General features: G+C 47.0%; 1 protein-coding gene across 2 annotated transcripts in view; it reads right to left on the bottom strand.

Annotated features, from left to right (window-relative positions):
* The window catches only part of Gnao1 (G protein subunit alpha o1), a 152,732-nt gene extending 131,686 nt beyond the window's left edge, over nucleotides 1–21,046 (bottom strand). Inside the window, exons 1-2 of one of the 2 annotated variants that reach the window (XM_051169116.1) lie at nucleotides 20,184–21,046; nucleotides 19,942–19,984 (exon numbers count right to left, since the gene is read on the bottom strand). In XM_051169116.1, the coding sequence (XP_051025073.1) occupies nucleotides 19,942–19,984; nucleotides 20,184–20,301 (161 nt within the window). In that variant the 5' untranslated portion in view covers nucleotides 20,302–21,046. The remainder of the gene's footprint in view (nucleotides 1–19,941; nucleotides 19,985–20,183) is intronic. The other variant, XM_051169117.1, reaches the window with a different exon arrangement.
* Between the last annotated feature and the right edge of the window lie 2,157 nt (nucleotides 21,047–23,203).

The following is a 23,203-nucleotide window of genomic DNA, read 5'->3' as shown; positions in this document are numbered from 1 at the left end:
CCCGGGTTACAAAACAGCAGAAGGAGAAGGAGAAAAGTCCACGCACTAGAGCACATGCGCCCACCTTTAAGCGTGTTCCTAGGTCCACACTATTTATTTCTTCGTGCCCTACACATTCCTGTGACAAGCCTGGTCTTTTAGATTTTTAGGCAATTACAGATTCAGAGTAGAACAGAGAAGAGGGAAAATGGAGGCGCTGGAGGAACCCTTGAAGCAGCCAGGTATGACAGGTGACGGCAACTGCAGGACAGGAAAATTACACAATGCCCACCAAAGAAGAGTTAACTGCACTCCAGGACTGTTTAGGGGTCAGGAACGGGTACAGAGTTGCATATCAGTTGTTGAGAGGGACTCTGGTTTTTAGCACAAGGCAGTAATACAAAATGATGACTTAAGGTCATCAGGGCAAAGGTTAAATACTGCTACTGTATTCAGCATTCAAGTTATTTTCCAGACACCACAGGACTAATTTCCTTTGTAAATGTCCCTTCTAGTTTCTAAAACTCTCCTGGAATTGATAAACAGAGTAAAGAGAACATTTACATTCTTTAAACAGTCAGGCCGACTCTCCCAAGCAGCGCTGTGTGGACTTCCGGCTGTTCTCGGTTGTTAAAGACCTTCTTCTGCCAAGTAGCTGAGGTCTGCGTGCTCGCATTTCAGACCCAGGCTGACATCCAGTTCGTCCCTTCCTCTCCTCCATTGTTTAATTCTGCAGTTGCATAATTTATTGTCGCCCTGTGAAGGGCCATGCGTTGCAGAGTGGGAAGCTGTCACACTGAATTGAGCACCCTCCCCAGGCTGTGTTCACAGAGCACCCCAGGATCCTTCAGCAGCCCCTGCCCAGTGTGCAAGCAACTCCAACATTTACCAGATGGGAGGGAGGAGCCGGGAAAGATACACCCATAAATTCTCTACAGTCCACTGTATAACAAAACAGGGTGGCAAAACCCCAACCATTATTCTGGAATCAAGACTAAAATAGTATACCCAAGGTAACTCCTAATTTGGTTCCTAGAATCCAACAAGTTGGTAGCTGACTTTCTCTGTGAGAAGGGAATACTGGGGAGAGGGCAGGAACTTAGGGCAGGAATTCATCTGAGAGCTGACAGTAACCAGGCGGCAAGAACCCGGAGCTGTAGACACAGTTTCTCTTTTTTTGAGAGGCAGAAGAAGACTTGCCAGTGGCCAAGCAAGACTTTGTGAGACAAAATGAGAAAACAGGAGGCCCAGGGGTTTTAATGAGTGTCTGAATTCCAATATAGATGATATGTCGTCTGGCGCACAGGTGGCAAGACAAACAGGTCTCCTCCGGCCCTAGTTCTTCCATCCCAAGCCAAGGCATGATCCCGAATAAGGTTTGTATAGCATCTCTGAATCTTAGGTTGCGTATACGAAATGGGGACACCAAGACGACCTTCTCTAGCCAGAGCCAAGCTGGCCATGTCTTTTAAGCATCTCAAAAAACAGGTGTCCATGAAATGCTATTTTTCTTCCCTGCTGCTGGCTTTCTCCAGTCCTTCCTTAATATCATTTCTTTGGAAATCAGGAGAAATAAGATCAGATTTGTTCTTGTTCTGCTTCCAGTTACAGGAATTAACTATTAAAATGTATTTTAAAAAAATTAAAGTGGATGGATACAAAATCAACCCACAAGATGAATTCTACATACCAAGAACAACAAAAAGAAATTTTCTATGAAGCAAAATCAAAAGAATAAAGACGAGGCACAGGCTAAGAGAGAATACTTAGAAAAGCCATATCTGACAAATACTGTTAGTCAAACTATATTAATTATTTTATTTTTAAATTGTGTGAATGTGTGTGTGTGTGTGTGTGTGTGTGTGTGTGTGTGTGCATGTGTATGTGCGTATGAGTTGCGGGTTTCAATGGAGGCCATAAGAGGGCGTCAGAACTCCCAGAGTTGGAGTTACATGCAGGTTATGCTAGAAACCAAGCTTTGCTCTTTTCCATGTACTCTTAACTGCCAAGCCGTCTTTCTGGCTCCAAATTATAATAATCCTGAGGACTCAACAATAAGAATAGTAACAACTTGCTTTTTAAAATGTACAAAAGACCATGGTAGACACCGTGCTAAAGGAGACAGAGAGATGGCAAATGAGCCAATAAAAAGGTATCCAACATCATCATATGTCATTAGGAAATTAACATTACTGAGAAACCACTACACACATATCTGAAAATCCACAGTATTGACAACACCAAATGCTGGGAACGACATGAAGCAACAGGAACTCTCATTCATTATCAGTGGGACATGATATGTATAGTCACTCTGGAATAATTTGGGGTTAATTGTTTTATTTGTATGTCTTTTGAAAACTTCATATTCTTTTACACAATCCAGCAATTGTGTTCCTCCTGAATTTACCAAAAAGAGCTTAAAACATGATTCCTATAAAAACCTTTACATGGAAATATACAGCAGCTAATAACTGTTCTATAAAAATAATCATCAAAATTTAGAAGCAATGAAGACTTCCAACCGTATAATACACTGATTTAAAAGAAAAAAAAACCAAACAAACAGAAATCTATGGTAATTCAGATAGTGGAATCTTGTTCAGCCCTAACAGTAAATGGACGCTTAAAGCATGGGCAGAGATAAAGATGACCCGAACAAAGTCAGTTTGCAAAGGCTGCGATCCCATGTGCTTACTAGTTTATGGCATTCAGGAAAGCAAGCTATGAACAAGGTGACAAGATCAATGATTGCCGGGGCTTAGAGGGGTTAGTAATAGAGGGAACACAGGAATAGTTAGGACAGTGAAAATTTTATCTATGCTATTATAATGAGGGATACATGCCGTTACACATTCGCCTAAACCCAAGGATGCAAACCCTATGGCGACTATGATGTGCTGCTGCTGTTCATCCCTGTAAGGTATGGACAGAGAATATGGATGATGGAGGGGATGTCCACAGCTCTAAAGCTAATCTTGAAAGGAGCTATTACTGGACCATGGTAGGAACCAAGAATCTATGAAGTAGCAAAAAGTAGTCAAGATGGCTATGGGAAAAAAAAATCACAATATCTCTTAATAGAAAGCATGGTAATCTAAGGAGACACATGGCTTGGGAAGACCCTAGACATTTAAAGACTTCAATTGTAATCTAACAGATTAGGGAATTCAAAGAACCGAAGTCACAAGAAAGGTGCATGTGTGTATGTGTATACATATGTATACAAAAATTAATTCTAGCATTTCCACTCAAAGGGCCAATAGTTTAGGTACACAGAAAAGGAAAAAGGCCAAGGAGCTTTGCCAAATCAAATATGAAGACACTTTATAAAGATGTACGACTTAAGACCTTTTGGGGCTGGCTTAAAAGTAAAATCAGCCAGGACACTGCCTGTGTGTATAAACACATCATTTACAGCACAGGGAACCTCACAAAACAGGAACATAAAGAATTGTCTTTTCTGTAAGTGATGCTGGAATAAGTGAGCATTCATTTAGGGGGGAGACAAAACTGGAACCGTACCACAGAGCACATACCTACATACCTACATAGGAAGGGGGAAAAGCCTCAGATTTTTTTTTTTGAAGACAGTGTTACCATTAGCTATAAGAGAAAGAAAGCATGGCTGTAGTATTAAAAACAAGGGCATGCCTTTATCACAGAAGCACAGTCAACAAGGTAAGAGGACGTGCTACAGAACAGCATCCGCAGACTAAGACGGAAAAGAACTAGGATGCAGAACTACACAGAGCTCCCACAAACTTTACAAGGGCAGCGGAACCCAATAAAAGACAGCAAAAGAACAAGGTGTTTAACAAGAAAGGCAACAGCTGCTTAGTGGATATACGAACGGGTGTTCTCCTTCTAGACCCATCTCGAACATGGGAGGCAAACGTGCAGTGAAGACCCAGTACCCCGAAAGCTAGTAGGACAGAAAAGGTCAGACAACAGTAGTGTGATACAAAGTGTGACTGACTGTCAGGGTGTGCACAAAGCGCTGCACACTGTGCAGTTAAAATCCCTACCAGTTTCACCTCAGAACCCTTTACAAATAAATGCACGTGCCCCGGGAGACAGACAGACACACACGAGCGCGCGCACGTACACACACACTAAATGAATATAATCAAAGCAGCATTCTTTGTAATTGGCCCAAACTTTAAACGCCATAGTAGTGGTTGGTGTGTAACAATAAATTACCACACAGCGAAGAAATATGTAATATGTAGTATCTTTTCATGGATATTCACAAATATTTCTGGATGCTCCATAAAACATTAAAAATCCATTATAACAAATGTTATAGCATAATACATTATGCTATGCTGAATGAACAAGTCCCTGCTATATATATAAATTTGGATAACTATTATAAACATAACATGAAAGAAAGATCACACAATTTGGTATCTAGTTGTATAGTTCCAACTATAACAAACTCTGGCAAAAACTAGAGAGTACAATTAAAGGCTTCATTCCCTGGTGGTAAACTCTACAGAGAGAATAGAAACACTTGACAGAAAAGTCAACATCAGAGGGAATGAGAAAGAAGATATGACTAGGAAGGGATATTCAGGGACATTGCAGGGGCTAGGGACTTCCTGCCTTTTCACCTACTGAAGCACTGCCTTTAAAAACATTTGTTAGAGACGTAAACTACGTTTTGTGTGGAGTCTGTTTTATGGAACAATTATATGTATGGGTAGACGGCTTAGCGGTTAAGAGTGTGTAACTGATCTTACAGAGAGGACCAGAGTTTGGTTGCTAGAACCCACATCAGTGGCTCACAGCTGCCAACCACTCCAGCTCCAGGGGATCCAATGCTCTCTTCCGGACTCCACATACATACATAATTAAAAAAATAAAATGTCTTAAAAAACAAAAATATTAGAAATATGGATGCACTCTCTAATTTAAGACATTTTATATGTATGGGTATTTTGCCCGCATGTATGTCTATGTACCACTTGTGAGCCTAGTGCCTACAGAGCCTAGAGAGTGGTGTCAGATCCTCTAGAACAGGAGCTATAGATGGTTGTAAGCCACCATGTGGGTGCTGGTAATGGAAGCTGGGACCTCTGTTAAAGCAGCCACTGTTTTAACTGATGAGGCATCTACAACCCCTTAGCTAACTCTGACAGTTTCTTTTTAAAAATTACATATTTTTAGTTTCTGTGTATGAATGCTTTGCCTGTATGTATGTCTTCAGAGCATGTGCATGCAGTGCCTCCTCCAGAACTGGAGTTATGGGAAGTTGTGAGCTGCCATGTGGGTGCTGGGAATTAAACCAGGGTCCTCTGGAACAGCAGCCACCGCTCTTAACCACTGAGTCATCTCTGCAGCCTTAAAGACAGTTTCAATGTTACTCTTTTGAGGAAGTCTACCCAGACCTCCACCTTGGTGGGAGCTCCCAGAGCTGCTTCAACTTCCTGTGGATACAGAGCTTCCCAACTATAAAAACAGCTCTGCAAAGAGGGGCAGGAGTGAAATTCTCTTTGACTCACTGTTTACAGCGCCCGGCCATGGTGAGTGCTCCATAAATAATCAATAGCTGTGTCTAAGTATCTACTTGGTAAAAAGAGATTAGTTCTGAACTAAGCAACCAGTAACAAGAGCATGACACCCTGAGACCCAAAATGCTGGACCCCGCTGTGCAGCGCTGGCTGTGCTGCCTTGATACTTGATAAACCGTTTTAATACTAAAATAAAGTGATACCAATAGCTACCGTTTGAGGAATTTGAACTACGTGCTAAATGCTCTCCGCTGCGCCACCTCATTTAATCCTCACAGTGTATTTGCAATGTGTTAAATTTTTGTCTCCTGTCAATGATTGAATTGAGATTCAGAGAAACTGAGCAATTTCCCCCCCCCCCCCACTACACTGAGGGCCACGCAAAGGGCAACCTCATATCACTACAGCTTGTGGTTATGGATGCTGCTGTACACACTTCCTGGTTTTTTTTTTTTTTTTTTTAAGATTTATTTATTGTATATGAGTGCTTTATCTGCAGAAGAGGGTATCAGATCACATTATAGATGGTTTTGAGGCACCATGTGGTTGCTGGAAATTGAACTCAGGACCTCTGGAAGAGCAGGCGGTGCTCTTAACCACTGAGCCATCTCTCCAGCCCTCCACACTTCTTTTTGCCTTAGCTTCTTCATTTGTGAAATGGGGACACGGTGACATCTGTGCAGCCACGCTAGACATGGCTCAAAGGGACAAGGAGCTTGAAAGTACCACTTTGATGTAAACAGTATGAAGTAACAAGCGTGTCCTGTGGGGCCTGCTCCATGAGGCAGATGGCTTCTATCCACTCTGAGCTTATAAAACAGTTGTAAAGGAAAGCTGTGTAAACAGGAAAACTAGGAACACACATCAATAAAGTGATGTGAGGAAGTCCCCAGGACCAGCATGCAATATGGTCTAAACTGTGAGGAAGGCATGGATGAAGGAACTGCCCACCTGCCTGGTGGCCTCTCCCTCTAGGCTTCTCCGCCACCATCCTCCACACAGTCAACCTGACAGCTCTGCTAAAGCTTACTGTAGTTCCTTTTTAATTTAAATTTTACTTTAAAAATTTTCCTTTGACAGTTTCATAAATCTCTATAATACCTCCTATCATAATTAGCCTCTTTCCCCCTTCTTGAGACAGACTGTCTCTATAACCCAGGCAGGCCTTGAACTGGCCATCTTCCTGCCTCAGCTTCCTGAGCGCAGGCATTACAGGTATGTCCTATCATACATGGCATTCTGTATATTTTACTGGACAAGTTTATTGGATCCATTACCCAGAGTAATTTCAGCCTTTTGAAAAAATACACAATAGTGGGCACAATGAAGGCATGGAGCATTTCCACCTCCCACAAAACCTCCCTTATACGCCTTTACAGCCCACGCCTGCCCTCAACCCGCATCCCAGTCCCTCAAAACCAACGCTACAACTTCCTTTTCTGAACATAGAGGGATCTTTTAGACTTTTAAATTTAATGTTCATGTTTATCTGCCCCTTTATCTCTTTCTCTCGGTGCGACAGTTATTTTGTCAATTTGACACAAATTCAGACATACCTGGGAGGAAGGAATCTGAGCAATTGTATCCTCAGATTGGCCTGTGGCCATGACTGATGGGGCGTGTTTTTAACGGCTAATTGATGTAGGAACACTCAGCCCGCTGTGGACAGTTGTCCTGGGCTTTGTATAAGAAAGGTAAGGAAGCAAACCAGAGGGCATAAGCCAGTAATCAATCGTCTTGCATAGTTTCTGCTCCAGTTCCTGCTTCCAGGTTCCTGTCTTGAGTTCCTGTCCTGATTTCCCTCAGTGATGAACTGTAAAGCGTAAGATAAAAAAATAAACCCTTAGCTCACAAAGTTGCTTTTGGTCATGGTGTTTATCACAGCAACAGGAAGCAAACTAAGACTTGTGTGTGTGGCATGTGTGTAGCGTGTAGTGTGTGTGATGTGTGTGGTGTATGTGATATGTGCGGTGTAGCGTGTGTTTATGTGTGTGTAGTGTGTACGGTGTGTGTGTGTGTGTGTGTGTGTGTGTATGTAGTATGTGGTGTGTGTGTGTAGTGCATGTGGTGTATGTGTGTGATGTAGTCCATATGTAATGTGTGTATTGTATGTGTGCAGTGTGTGAATGTATAATATGTATGTGTAGTGTGTGTGTATATGATATGTGTAGTGTGTGTGTGTGTGTGTTGGGTGGGGTACTAATATTGGTTAGTTCTCTATTTTCACTATGTGGGTTCTGGGATCTAACTCAAGCTGTTAGACTTGACTACAGGTACTTTCAGCCACCGAGCCACCACCAGCCCTGTGGGGATGTTTTAAGAACATAGTCACATCTCTCATAGCACTCACAATAAAAGCCAAGTGCTACTGCACAGCCACCAGGACCACATGCTGCCCTATCTGTCTCTTTAGCTTCATAGGGCCTCACTTTTCTATCCCCGTGGTCCAGCCTCAGGAGTTTTGCCTCTGCTGATTTCTGCCTCAGGGCCTTTGCATCTGCCTTGCTTTCTTATCTGTTCTTCCCCTAACTATTCTTCATTATTTAACCTCAATTTCCTCCATGGGGACATATGTCACTCTATGAAATAGCCTCATTTTCCTTACTTATTTACTTTCTCCCTTCCTTAACACTGTCACGTCCTGAGGACAGAAGTTTGTCTGTCCTATTTAGCCCTATTCTTGGAAGAGAAGAAAGTGTCAAAAAGCAGCTGGTAAGCACACATGTGCCAATGGTAGAGAGTAGTGAGGTCCACAGTGGCTACAATTCTAAGGAAGCATCCAAAGAAGGAACAGCCATATAAGCTCACATGGGAGGATGAGCAATGGGCCTCTTGCCCCTGCCCACTGGTATCCTCAGGGTAGTATATCCCTTAAGACATATGTTCCCAGGCTCCCTTTCACCTGCCTTGGCTGGTGCCCACATAGCCATGCAAAGCTCACAAGCCTTCCTTCTAGCTGTGTAAATTCATTCAGAGTCCCTAGACGTTGTCTTCCTTCGTGCTCGAGAGTCATCGTCAGCCTGCCTCTTGTGGGGCAGCAGCAACAGGCCCTTCCTGCAACCCTGACAGTGAGAACCACATCTGGACCCGGTGGGTCCCACATCCTCAGAAAGAGCACATGGCCCGACAGGTGTGAGTGTCCACAGCTCCCTGATGCCCCAGTTTCTTTCGCACTTAGCACTAGAGTCTTGAAAGTTTAATTCTGTTATATCTATTATGTCAGCTGGAAATGGCCATGGGAGAAAGAGGGAATTCCTTTGCTGGGAGAGCGTCTGTTTTGCTGAATAGCAGGATTTAAGTTATGATCTTAAGACTGAACCAGAAACTTAAAGCTCAGTCCAGGTTCCAAATGTTATGCACAGAATGCTGATTCCTTGAGAAATTAGGAAACCTGCCAGGGCCACAGGGACCCGTGCAGGTAGATGCCCCGGCTCACTTCCACCATGTGGGTTCCTCCTGTGCATCTGTGTATGTACCCCAGGAAATGACATCTATTCCCAAGATCCTACCAGAAAAGTAGCTGAGCCCAGTTCTCCTAGAGCAGACCCCTTCTCTAAGCTCAAGAAGTTCCTCCCATATAAACTGCTCAGCATTTCCAGAAAGTGACTCTGGAGAACCTAGGGTTCCTGAGCATGGCTTCGCTTGGTTTCTCCTGAGCCATGGCTTTTCCTGCCACTCTGCTTTCCAACCTGCTGGCTTTTCTAAGCCCCACCACAGACTAAAGCAGGAAGGAGGATGGATGGATGAATGAATCTCAGCCCCACGACCAACAGACACTAGGTCTCTTCTAGTCTGCCTCTAAGAGTCTCTTCCCTACAGCCCTGTCCCTAAATGATGGGGAGAACCTACAAGCCAGCCTTATCTTCCTCTCCAGTCGCTTCTCATAGTCCCTGAAACTCCCAATTCGTCAGATACAAAACTGCCTGCCAGTCCATAGGAGGGCCCATGCTCAAGTCCTGATTTTGTGTTTTACCTAGTGTTTGTTTATTTAGGTTTTTCAGGACAGGGTTTTTCTGTGTAGCCCCTGGCTGTCCTGGAATCACTCTAGACAGGCTGGCTTTCAACTCAGAGATCCACCTGCGTCTGCCTCCCAAGCACTTAGGTTAAAGGTTGTGCACCACCACCGCCCGGCTACTTAGCCTCTTATGTCTTGTTGAAAGCTCTTACCCTTCTGTCCAGATGACTATGGTTGGAAGACACAGAATCACAGCTCAAATAAATTTTAATAGGGCTGGGAATATAACTCAGTGGTAGAGGAACTTGTTAGTATGATGTGCAAGGCCCTGGCCTTAACCCTCAGCATTACGACACAGCAACAGAAACCTAGTCAGTAAGTAAGTTAGTAGAAAAGGCAGGGTCTGGTTTGCTGTCTGCACGCCAGAGACTGCAGCAATACCATCATGTCTCTTGGGCTTCCTTCTCTTCCCATTCCCTGCACCCCTATCTCTCAAAGCCTCAGTCTACCTCACTGTAAGTAAGCTGCTCTCTGTCGGGGACGATGGAGATGTGAAACCCTGGCCTCAGACAGCTCCAGGTTTCCACACCGCTTAAGCTCCCCACTGGGTTCATCTGCACAGCTTCTTTCTCATACAAATTCCAGAGAAAGGCCTGGCTTAAGTCACATGCCATCCCCGGGGGTCAGTCATCTTGGAATGACCTGAATCATGTACCCACTTCTATATTTGAGTAGCAGTGACAAGCAGTACCAGTTAAATTAGCCTGTACCCAATAAAAGAGGGCTCTACTGAGCTTTCATTTCTCCAACCAGCCCCATCCCAATTCAACTCAAGCTCCTGCCCAAATTAAATCTGACATTGCTGCCTCTCATCACCCTCATGCCTCTCTGGTTGTCTCCACTGATGGGTCCAGTTGTTTGTTCATGAGGAGACAGCCTGATCTCCCAGAGACTTGCCCCATTCACCTATTCCTTATTATTTTGGGGGCTCTTTGTGTGCAGGCCTACCTGCTTTTTTTTGCCCATCTCACTTAGGCTGCTGACCCAATCATCTACAATACCACTCACTACACACACTGTCGTAATTTTTCTCCCTACATCTTCCCTCCTTCTTCCTTTCCTCTGAGGGAATGGACAGCCACCAGAGGCCCCAACCAGGAATCCTGGACACATTCTTGTCAATACTCTCAAATATCAATCTCTTCCTCAATCAGTCTTTCAACCAATCTTCAGGCAAGTTCAGTCAGCTCACTGCCCAGATACTGCCTTCTTCCTGTCTGCTCCTCAACCCGGCTGCCCGCTCCTACTAATTTAACTTAACTCTTAATATTTTTCCACCTGGATTGAACAAACAATTTCCTATCCATTCTCCCAGCCCCTAATGCATGGACCCTGCCAGCTATTTTTGTTACCTTCGGAATAAAACTCAGGCCGTTCTCAAAGAGCATTAGCCCTTCCATGGTCTGGTGTCTGTCTCTCCTTCCCTTCCTCATTTTGTAACATGCCTTTACAGAGTACGCTAGTCAGAGCCAAGGACACACATTACCTGTGTGACATAAGCAGCCTCTGCACATTCCGGTCCTGTGCTGGCTTTCCCCTTTCTCCACCTGACTAACCTACCTCTTGTTCTCAAGTCTCAGCTGACCTTCCTGAACTTTCTGGTTGAGAAGGGACTGTCTGCTTTCCACAGCATACTGCACACATAGACACCAAGCATAAGGGCCATGTACAAGGAAGCTCTGGGTTCCCTAAGCCGTCCTTGGGGAAAAAGACCTTCCTCTCTACCTCCATGACTCCCTGTCCTCCTGCTTGAGGGTGAGTACGTGGCTGGATCTCCTTCCTGTTTTCCCACAGTCTTCTCCAAGCCACCTTCATGAGCCACAGCCAATGCTTTCAGAAGCAGCTTCCCTCTGCTACCACAGAGAGGTAGCCAGGGATGGGAGATGAGCTCTCTGGGCGGTTGCTAGGGAACACTAACACTAGTGTTCAAATCAATGTGATACATGAGGACCACTAGCACTACAACAACCGGAAGAACGTCAGCACTGTTGGGCCCGTGTTAGCCTCTTGGTCATGGATTTTGGCTAAAACTGGTGCCATCCAATTTAAAAATGGGTTTCAGAGCCCAGATTCCAGTTTCCCATTGCCCATACTGGTTTCAGTCACCCATTAAGAACTATTGTGGAGATGCAATGGAAAAGATGGGTTTGGAATTAAACACATCATTGTCTGAATGAGTCTGTCACTAACTTACTACTTGTATGGCTTTGAACAAACCATTTAACAGCTCTGACCTCTGCCTCTTATCTCTAGGACAGAAATGCTATTTCCTCATGAGGTGATGTGAAACTACAAATGAAGATAACAGATTGAAAACCTGTAGCCATTAAAACCTGTCATTATTATTCTGACTTATGCAAAAACAACAATTTTATTCCTATGTACCGTGTTTCTTTTTGTTCTTTTCTTCAGTCAGTGTTCTGTGAGCAGTTCCTTTACACCAGGTGCTAGGCTCAGGGTTACAGTACATGTGAGAACAAGTCACCATCTTTACTTTCGGGTGTCTTGGTGGGGAAAGGACACCCAGACTACTAAGGAATAAACACATTAACATCTAATTCATTTACAATGTCTGATATGCATGGGGTTGGGGTGGCGGTGGCAGATGACCCAGGGCCATTTTTAAAGCACAGGGAAGGTAGTCTTATAAGTAACCTTTTTTTTTTTTCCCTCCTTTCCATCTTCTCTTTCATTCTTTTGAGACAGAATCTTGCTGTAGGTCCCTGAAAGTCCCTATAGAAACTGAGCCAACCTCAAGAAGTGATCCTTCTGCTTCTCCGAGCTGACAAGTCATGCCATCTCTCCTGACTCACAGGTCACAGGCGTCTATAGAAACCCTATCTGTGGCTTTGGACACACCCAGGGTTCAGGGTAAATCCTTGGCCATGGAGTCTTACTCTTCTACATTACACTCCATTTTCCGTTTTGCTTGCTTCTCAGTTGACAAATCAAGGAATAAATTCTATTAGTCTCACAGGATTTTATCTTATCTTAATTTTTGGTGCTATGAAAAGTACAATATTTTTCCTTTTCTCCATGGAGAATATTAGAACTAAAGACAGCTCAGCAGATAAAAGCTGTGGGTGGCAAACACTCCCACAGTCCTCCCCTGCGGTTCAAGCTTCCAGGTTTCTCTTTGCAATTACTGTTATCTTAGAACTAGAAAAGGCACTAGAGAAATTTCACAGTGAAAGCCAGTCACCAGTTAAGAGATAAACCAACCGGGGCCAAGAAGGGCTAAACGGTCTGCTCAGAGTCACCCAGCGAATGAGTAAAGATTACAACACATTTCCCCATCCCGATTCCCTGGCTCTTTGGCACCTGAACCCAGACATGCTCCTTTACACGTAGCCCTATGTGGTGAGGGCAGCACTGTCTCCACTTTTGAGCATCCTAGAAGCCACAAACCCCATTTCTCTCTGGTTCTCTCTCCTCCCAATGATACCATTTCCTACTAGCAGGACTGTTTTTTTGGTTGGCCTCTTTGGTTTGTGAGCCACATCGACATGAAAAGTTTGGTTAGACATGGCTTTGTCAAAATGACTTTGCTGGCTGGCGAAGATCTAGGTTCTGCTGTACAGTTCTATGACCCTTAAAAGAACCTTAATGGGTATCCTACACCCTCTCAGGATAGAACCATAATTGATGCTTTTATGTGTAGCATTGCAAGACGCTAGGGAGCAAGGGAAGGGTAGAAAGGGAGAGGAAGGGGGTGAAGAGGAAGGGATGGGGGTTAGGGGGAGGCACGAGGTGGGGGAGAGGTTTCACAGACCACTAAGGAACTTGGGTACGTGTACACTTGGTCCAGCTCTTTCAGAACAGCAGAGGCAGAGCTGCTGGTCTGGACTCCTCGCTTAGTGCTCTTTCTCACTCTGTGACATCAGCCCAGTCTTTTGGGCTGAAGCAGCTGTGCCATCAAAAATGTCACATCGGTTATGACGACATGATTTGTTATATAACTGGTGCTGCAGAGTAGGCAAGGGGAAGAGGCCACAAGCCAAGTATGAACCACAGTGCCCCTCTTCTACGGTTCACAGGTCAGCTAAGTTCATACTTACAACACAACTACAGAGGGGAAATAAACACCCACTAACCAATCAAAGGAATGAAAACCGAACTAACCTTTGCATAATGATTTTATGTTCCTGGCACTGTTTCCTATGCTATCTTATTTCATTCTTGCACCAACTTTAAATAGCTGCTTTGATTACCAGCCCCATTTCATAGGCAAGAAAGCTGGGCCGCCCAGAGTTAAATAACTGAGCTTACACACCTGACTAGTAGGAGAGCTGAGATTTTGAGGCCAGCAGCCTGGCTGCAGACTAATGTTCCTAACCCCTCTCCATTCCAGAGACGCATGCCAAACCTCTGATCTAAGTAAGAAGTTATCTATGTCCCTGGACCAGTCAGGATATCACTCTTTCTTCTCTTGCTCCAGATGCTAATTGCTGATTGCTCAACAGGGTCCGTTCTACCAGGGCTGGGTGGTATATTGAGAAAGATGGGATAAAATGCAAATGGGATATAAATTTAAACAAATTACTGGAATAGAGTTCATCTGGGCACCCCTAGGCCTTTTGTGATGCAGCCAACAAATGTGATCCCCTCACAGCACCTGATTTTAAGCCCATGTATATATGTGTATGAAAACACATACATGTGTACTATATTTTTTTTTCAGAGTTCAAAACTGTTCTTTGCTACTGTCAGTTTTGAGGTTAACCCTTCCCAAACCTTTTTTCAAATTAAGATGGGCTCCTGCAAAAACAGTTTAACTCAAGGGTTCTCAACTTATGGGTTGCAACCCCTTGGTAGCCCTGTGTCTCCAAAAGATAGTTACATCATGATTCATAACAATAGCAAAATCACAGTTATGAATCAGCAGCAAAAAAAAAAAATTTATGGAGCCGGGCATGGTGGTGCATGCCTTTAATCCCAGCACTCTGGAGGCAGAGGCAGGCGGATCACTGTGAATTCGAGGCCAGCCTGGTCTACAAAGTGAGTCTAGGACAGCCAAGGCTACACAGAGAAACCCTGTCTGAAAAACAAAAAAACAAAAAAACAAAAAAAAAATTTTTTTTACGGTTGAGGGTTCACACTGAACAACACATCCTGGATACAGGGAATCAAGTGCCTGCACCCACATGAATGTATTTGCGTGAGCGCACGTCAGAAAAGCGGGACCTATTCTGCTCAAATCTCGAGGGTTAGCTGACATAGTGTACCATAAGCAGCTGGAAACCACGAGTAATCTTGGCCTAACTTAACAGATGAGGCCTCCTAAGATGCACAAGAGAATCGAGGAGTTCCAGGCACTAAAAGAAGCAACCAGCACCTGAGCACAGATCCAGCTTGCCAGGCACAGGAAAGAAATTCTGGATATTCCAATGCAACCACGACAATCTGCGTAACTCTTCACCTACTTAATCTCAGGACAATGACGATGATGACAACGATGATGACGACGATGACGGCAATGCCGACGATGACGGCCCTTCCCTCAAGCACACAGGTCAGAATCCACTGAGGTTCAAGAATTGCACAGCCAGTTCATGATGAGATCAGGCGGATTGCTGGCTGCTCTTCTGGTATTTACAGCTCCGTGAACAGCAAGACGGGCGAGGGCACCATCCATCAGGAAGGAGAACTCGTCTGCTGCTACCTGATCTGACATTCTGCTCGCACTCACACTGTCTCCAGAGAACAAGGTGCATCTACTTTATGGAGACAGAAGTGGGGAGGGAGGCAAGACAGCCAATGACGTGACTGCAGAAACAACAGGCCCACATTCTTCAAGAGTAGCCCTCAGTGGACTACTACCTCCACGAGGGACCTTTGGGCAAGGGTAGGAAACGCCCTTTTAGATGGCTGTACGTTGACAAAGTAATGCCTGCAAGTTGCCACCTCCCCGTCTGTTAGTGCCAGTACTTACTAGATGCTGAATGCACACTGGCTTGAAGCCAACCAAATTGTCCTGACACCCAGGTATAAAGCCAAGGTCGGCCGGGAGGAGGAAACCACCATCGTTTTGGCAGCTGCACACCTTTCGAAACCACCACCTTCCCTGACACAGTGGTATATTAAGATCTCACTTGTAAGGGCTGGGATACTTGTAAAAGTAGTGATATCTTCAATAGGCAAAATCCTTAACTCTGTTTAAAAATTGTACCCCAGAAATGAAGTGCTCCATTTTATTCTGTCCATACAGGTAAAGTCTACTAGCTAGCAAGCCAGGTCTTTCTGTAAACTTCAAACTCTACTTAGTGAAAAACTAAACAAAACAAAAATGCTAATGCTCTAGGGAGTGTGCAGTAAGCACCCCGGCAAACTCATCACTTTGAATCAAGGCAAACTATAATGTTCTGAACAACTCCACGGGTCACTTTACGTGATCAGGTCCAAGCATTTGTCACTCAGTGTTCAGAGCGCTGAAGTGGGTTAAGATGATATTCTATTGATCCTATGCCTCATAAAATATGATTCTAAGACACTTCTTTGTAAGGGTTCAGAAATCCAATAAAATTTATACTCTCTTTAAAATTTGTATTAGTGTCTGTAAAAGCATCACTGATTATCAGGAAAATGATGAGATTGTATCACAGGTGAGGTCACAGATGCCTAAAACAAGCAAAGTTCTTCAAAGTGCCATGCAGGAAAAAGGAGGCACTGGTTACTCACAGGCTAGATGAAACTATATTTGCACTATCTCGATCATCATGGTTGATTTCTCAGAACTTAAATGTCTTGTACTGAATGGCAGAGACCTTCCAAACACTAATTCACAAGCACACACACAAAAGAGAAAAAATGGAGGCAAAGGGAGTGCTGGAGAGATAGCGCAGTGGATAAAGGCGCCGTACAGTCTGCAGCCTTGCAAGCTAGCAGCTTGAGTTTGATCTCCGAACCCATGTAAAGGTGCAAAGAGAGAATAGACTTCACAGAGTTGCCTTCTACACACACACACACACACACACACACACACACACACACACACGCACACAAATTATAAAATATTTTAAAGTCTTGAGAGTTAAGCTTCTGAACATTGATGTCAACTCCCCCATTATGACTTGTATCGAGCAGAACAATTCCAAAGGTCCGTGTCTGTAACGGTCCTAGGCTGACGAGGGTAACACCACCCTGTTCTAAGCAGCATCTGCTTGCTCGTCCTTAATGGCTTCACCTCAGCTACTATGGACACAGATTCCTACTCCTCCTCCTCCTCAAGCGCACCACAACGAGGATGAGAACACACAAGCTGAGTGAAGAAGCTCCTCGCTCTTCTGAAAATGCTGATGACAACGGATCTAACAACACATGAATATCAATATTCTTCCTCCCAACACAAAGGGCTGTGCCACCAGGCCCCAATCCCCACAAGAAATCACTGGCCTCTCACAGGGTGCCACCTACGGACTCCAACCATCTCATTTCATCTGCCTAGGTGAAATAACACAGCATCTGAATTAACTTACACATATGGCCTGATAGGCTTGCCACCAATCATACTGCACAGGGACACAGGAAATTGCTTTCTGCAAATGCTACACAGGCTTTCTAGCCTGGCCCCACCCAGAAAGCACAATCTTCCTGGCTACAAATGACTCTCACGCAAGTGGGGATCTCAAAACCCATCTCTGGAAATGAGGACTCCAAAGAGTCTGTCGCTGGGATACAGTGACACCAACCTCACATTTTGTGGTTAATAAAACAAGTCCGGCATCCAGCTTGGCACAAGGCCCTGATCTGACTTATTTCAAGCCAAGCACATAGGGAAAAACTGCCATTCATGAAGGCTTCAAAAGGGCAGGTCAGCTGGGTCTTTTGTGGTAAAACTGGCAGGGGCAGACACCTCTCTGGAGGACTCTGACCAAACCTAGTCTATTTCCTTAAAGAGATTTGGCGCATTTTGCACTTAAAATGAAACAAAAATCAATTTTTTAAAAAATCTCAGTTTTGACAGGCAGTTTTCACAGAAAAGGTGCTTGTGGGGGTGAGGAAAGGGAGAAATGTAAGAAACAGTCTCTGATTTCTGATTTAATGGAACCAAACACCAGGCACTTCACCTCTCCTCCTCAGTGCAACCCAGTTATCAGTAAGACATGCAGGACTTTCCTCAGAAAGTCTCCTGTAGCCTTCCTTTAAGATTTTGTTCCCCAGGACTTAATCAGGAATTTCCATTCTAAAGTGGCACACAGATCTCCTCAGAGAGCTCAGCTTTCTTTGAATAAAAATGGCAAGTTACCCTTTGGGGGACCCGGTGCATATTTTTAAACCTCTTATTAAATCAACCTAATTTATGGGGCATATTCAGGAAAAGCAGGCAGCAAGCTGCTTTAGTGGATGCAAAGTTTCTTTGCCATCCCCTCCCACCCATCCCCGACTCCCAATCTGCCCTCCCCTCTCCGAGGGTTTCCGAACGTCTTCGGGGGGGGGGGCTGAGAAGCCGAAGCCGCTCGGCCCTCTCCGCTTGGACCCCGACTGTTCTCCGAACACTGTCGAGATCCTCCGAGCCCCGCGCCCAGGCCAGGCCGAGCAGAGCCGAGCGCCGCCGAGCTCAACTCCATCGACTTTTCCAGCCTCGGCTGGGCGCTGTCCACCACTTACAACGCCTGAAACCTCACCCCAGCTCAGGAGGCCGAGGGTTCTACCGGACTCCCAGCCTGCCACAGAGGATTACAGACTTGTGAAGTTTTGAAACCTTCCCCTAAGGAGAAAGCGGTGGCGCGGTTTGCATTTCCCGACACGCGAGGGCTCCAGGCAGATGCAACATGCACCTTGTTGCAAAGAGCAATTCCCCAGGCCCCGCCTCCCCATCCATTTGGACTGCACAAGCCCCAGAGAAACCCCAGGCCAAATTACTGGTGGCTCAGAAGGGTGAGGCTAGCCGAAGGGGCCTGTGAGAAAAAAAAGCCCCCGGGAGCTCTCGAACGCAAATAAGAACATGCCAAGCAGATGGGGGAAAACTGGCTCCTAGTCGCTGCTCCCTACCATCATGGCGCCGCCTGGAACTCGCTTGTCATGCCTGTTACACATGCAAGAATTTTTGCTTCTTGGTTTTGAAACCGCAAGCACGGTTTGTCTCCCACCCACCTTCCCTCGAAAGGGGTTTTTATTTTCCATTGTTTTCCTACGGGATGCAATTACTTCGGCTATTCTGTCAAGTTGAAAAATAATCATTTTTGTTTACTGCACAGCAACCTCTAATTAGGTGCCGTGTGTGCACGAAGGTGTCACAGCAAAGCGACATGGAATCCTCTCTAAACGCTCCTAACGAACTCCTCCGTCCAGAACTGACAGGCCAACGGAAGCAGAGGCAGCAGGCCCGGAAGGCATGCACCGGTTCCCTGCCGGCCACCCCTCCCCAGGCAAAGCTGCCTGTAGACTCACTAGGAGCTGTGGAGTGGATGGGGCAAAAAGGAAGCTAGTGAAGGAGAAGGAGGGGCGAGGCTCCTTATTGGGGAAATATGAAAAGGAAGGAATATCCCGTTTTGTTTTAATTTTCAGCCATCACTCAAATCCACCCCCAGTTAATTAGGAGGGGAAACTGATATCTAAGGCAGAAGGGGGCGGTGGCAAGTAGGGCCTGAAATCCGCATAGCAGGTGGACTACAGGGAACCCGGCCTAAGCAGAGGGTAAATTAAAAAAAAAAAAAAAAAAAAAAAAAAAGATAAAGGCTACGCTGTAACAGGAAACTGAGGGTGTCAGGAGAGCAAAGGCTGGAGGGCCAGAGGGAAGAGCTTGCTTTCATTCAGCCCCACAGACAGCGTTTCCCTTCCACCTCTGCCTGGATAAGACTGTGTCACATCCGCTTGGAAACCCACCCTTTCTCCCTAGTGCACGCCCCCCCCCCAACCCTTGCTCTCTTTTGGGGGAGGGGGAGGGGGAGGGGGTCTAAGCCACAGCCTCCAGGCATTCAGCACCAAACTCATGAACAGCAAACACTTGATCCTCCACCCCGAATCTGCTAGGGCTGGGTCCCCTCCATGTTTTAGTCAAGTTCAAAATCACTGTCTCAAGAGAAGCAGGGGTAAGTGGGATCCCCGAGAGGTGGGGTGGTGGGAGCAGGAGAAACAGAGAGAGGCAGAGATAGAAATGGAGGGCAGCGAAACACATGAAATACTCCACGAGCAAGAGTTATGATCATAATCACGCCAATAGTGTGATGTTCTGATCAATATGGCGGACACTGTCATTCATACAACTACAGGCGCTCCCCTTCCCTCCCCCAAAAACACCCACCCCAGGAGTTGGGGTGGGGGGATCCAGAAGCAACGTAGGAAGTGGGGGAGGGGAGGCAAAGCCAGGTCTCTCTGTGTGTGCACGAATTAAAAAGCAGGCCTGGAGAGCCATGTGGGTGAGCAAGATAATAAAAACGGTATAAAATTATTCTTAATAAAAGTACAAATCCCAATGCCATAGGGACTTACTTCATCTGCTTCACAATGGTGCTTTTTCCTGATTCTCCAGCCCCTGTTGGGACACAGAGAGGGGGGGAAAACTGGTGAGTGTCAGCTCATAGAAATGGGAAGGGGGCTTCAAAGCATGCAAGGGGTGGGCGCTCCTGGGCACATGGTGGAGCCAACTCCGGGACCAGGTCTCCCGGGGCGCAAGTCGGGTGAGGGAACTGCGGCCAGGGTCGAGGGGCCGGGGTGGCTACCGAGGTCCTTACCCAGCAGGAGTAATTTCACGTCTTTGGCGGCGCTGATGCCATCTTCTTTGAGGTTTTTCTCAATCGCCTTGCTCCGCTCGAGGGCGGCTCTCTCCTCTGCGCTCAGAGTACATCCCATGGTGGCCCCTTCCCTGCCACAGCCCGCACGACTCGGCTGGCACGACTCCCCGGGTCGGCGCGCCCCCCACCCCCCCACAGAGCAGAGCCTGGGCTCAAAGGGGAGAAAATCACGATATCCTCTCCTTGGCTGGGAACAAAATTGTCGAAAGACCAGAATCCCCCCAAAAAGACAGCCTCTATCAAGATTCCAGTGGCGAAGACTAGCGGCGGCTGGCTGGGGTCTGGGGGTGTCGAGGTGAGGGTGGCCGAGGTCTGGGGCTCCGGAGTCGCGGGAGGAGGCGCCCGCGGGCCCGGGAGGCGCGGGCTGCAGGCACTGAGGCTAGTGCACGACCCAAAATAAATAAAATAGGAGTCGAGGCTGGATCCGCAGCCGGAGCCGGCGGAGGGTGGGGTGGGGGGCAGGGTGGGTCCTTCTGCCGCGGCTGCCTGAGGCGGAGGAGGAGGAGGCGGAGGCGGAGAAGGTGGAGGCGGCGGCGGCGCGGGGTGTGGAGGGAGTGAGTTAGGGGGTGCCGCTAGTGCATGTGCATCGCCGCTCCTCGGCCGTCGGTGCGTCCGCGGCTCCTTCTCCGACCCCCGCGCGCGGGGCAGGACTGGGCAGAGGGCCGGGCCGAGGGTTGGGGGTGCAGATCTCTAGCAGGAGGCAGAGTCGCCGGGGCCCAGAACTCGCATCACTCGGAGGAACGGACGGGAGACAGGGAGAGAGCGAGGGAGTCGCGGCCAGCGGGGAGCGCGAGAAGAGGCGGGCAGGGAGGGCAGGGCACGCGCGCGCGCACCGGGGCGGGCGGGGAGGGAGCGAGGCGAGCGCCGCGCGCGAGTGCGCCAGCTCCTGCGCAGCGCTCCGCCAGGCGCCCGCTGACGTCAGCAGGGCCGCACGCCGGGCCCGGGGGACTGCGCGGGCGGGGGCGGCGCGCACGCCCGAGGGCCGCGTCAGCTAACGGGAGCGCGGGCGAGGGCGCGCGGGCGCGTGAGGCGGGGCTGGCTCTCGGGTCCCTCTCCCCCGTGGCTCGGGCCTCGTGCAGGGCTGGGGAGGGCGGGGCCTGGAGCCGGGCGCGCGCGTGCGCCCCACCCCGCCCCACCCCGGTCGGTCTCGCGCGCCCGGCCGGCCTCCAGTAAGCCTGAGTGCGGCGGTCAGGTGGCTCCCAGCCTGTGGCCAGTGCCTCCTGCTTCCCGGTCTCCCGGGCTCTGCGTCGTGTCTCTGGCAGATCGCCTTCCCGAATGTTCTCCCGCGGCTGGAGACGTAGTCCCTGGCCGAGCTATGGTGCCTCAGCAGACGTGAGGAGGTAGTGGGTCAGAATAAACCCGCGCACGCCAAAATACAGCGCTGGGGACAGATACAGGTCTGCATTTATTGAGCATCTAGTATATAGAGGCTGGGCTCGTGGAGAAGAACGCAGCAGGCTTAGAAGAGGCACGGCCTGTTTTACAGGAGTTTTTTTTTTCCTCCCTGAGCCAACATGAACCTTATGGCGAGATTCCCCACAAGCTCTGGATGTTAGGAAAGGTAACCATCCTAGGATGGCTTGATGCAAACGCCCAGGGACAAGTCTTTCATGAAAGCCTCTTGCAAATGCTCATCCCCTTAAAATTTTCTCTATATGCTGAACAGTCTCGCTTGGTTCTTGAATCCTTGTATTTCCAGAACACAACCCGGTAAAAATGACTTCTTCATAGGTTTTTGATGAGAGGAGAGGTTTCTTCCTCCTTTCATCTTAAAGTAACAAACTACAAGAAGAAACACACCCAACATGTCTTCTCAAAAAAAGACTCAGAAACCAGGGTCAGTTACTCAGTAAATAGCTAACCCAGCACTGGGGCAAACAATAGACAGTTGCCAAAGACCAGTCATGTTCTGGGTGGTCTCTGGGAGTTTGAAGACATTAATTCTTACTGCACAAAATAGTTTTACAATCAGTTCCACCAGGCAGCCCCAGGGGCCTTCCTAGAGAGAAGAGCCAACAGGCAAGGCTGCCCAGGGAAAAGACAGGCAAGGGGCCAGTGGAAAACTTTTTTCCCATAACATTGGGCATTTTTGTAACTGGAAGTAAACTTGTTTGCTTCATTTTAACAATGGGGAGAAAAAAAATCCTATTTTGAAAATGTCACCTAACATAAAAATATATTTGCAAGGGGGGAGGGGATAGGGAGGGTAGGGAGCGGGAAGGGGACAATTAAGGCCCACTCAGAAGAAAATATTTTTCTCCTACATTTTTTAAAGTTTGTTGTTTCTCAGTGCAGGTTTGCCTCATTCCACAAACGTCTATGTCCAAAATTATGGGTAATATAGTTGGAACATTTAAGTTTGAGTCGTTGCCTGCCTACCTATCCTAGGAAACTGACAGAAGAATTCCATAGAGAGATGTTTTATACAGCAACTCTTCCCTATCTCCTTTCCTGTTTGTGTTGTGTGAGGGACAGTATTAGAGGATGAATCTGGTTTGTCTTAAAAACCAAATGTCACTAAAATTGTCCTTCCAGATCCAAAACAGAGATCTCAGGTGCCCAGTGTTCTATAGATCTTACCTCGCCCAGAGGTTGCGGGGAGGAGGGGGCACAGTTTCATGGACCAGAGATGCAAGAAAGATGTTCACTGTTACTAAAGTGCTGCCATTTCCACCAGAGTGCATCTGAAGGTAAGGGATAAAACCATCATGCGCGCTGGGGCAGGGTGGCGGCGACAGAGCCCTCTTATAGGTATTTAGTGTTCTTTCATAGCAGGCAACTTTCAAGTGGAGACCTTATGCTCTCAGGGGTTGATCTGGTTGTGTGTGGGAGGGTGAAACCATCCTTGACTTTAGGTTACACGCCTTCCTACACGTCTGCGATCAGCTCCAAGACGGCAGATGGCAGAGGCCAAACCTGTGTTTTGAGTTTTTCTTCACTCCCTTAGTACTTACCAAGAA

Source organism: Acomys russatus, chromosome 26 (assembly GCF_903995435.1).
Source record: "Acomys russatus chromosome 26, mAcoRus1.1, whole genome shotgun sequence".
NCBI lineage: Eukaryota > Metazoa > Chordata > Mammalia > Rodentia > Muridae > Acomys > Acomys russatus.
The sequence above is the reverse complement of the archived record's forward strand: the minus strand, read 5'-3'. Positions and strand labels throughout refer to the sequence as shown.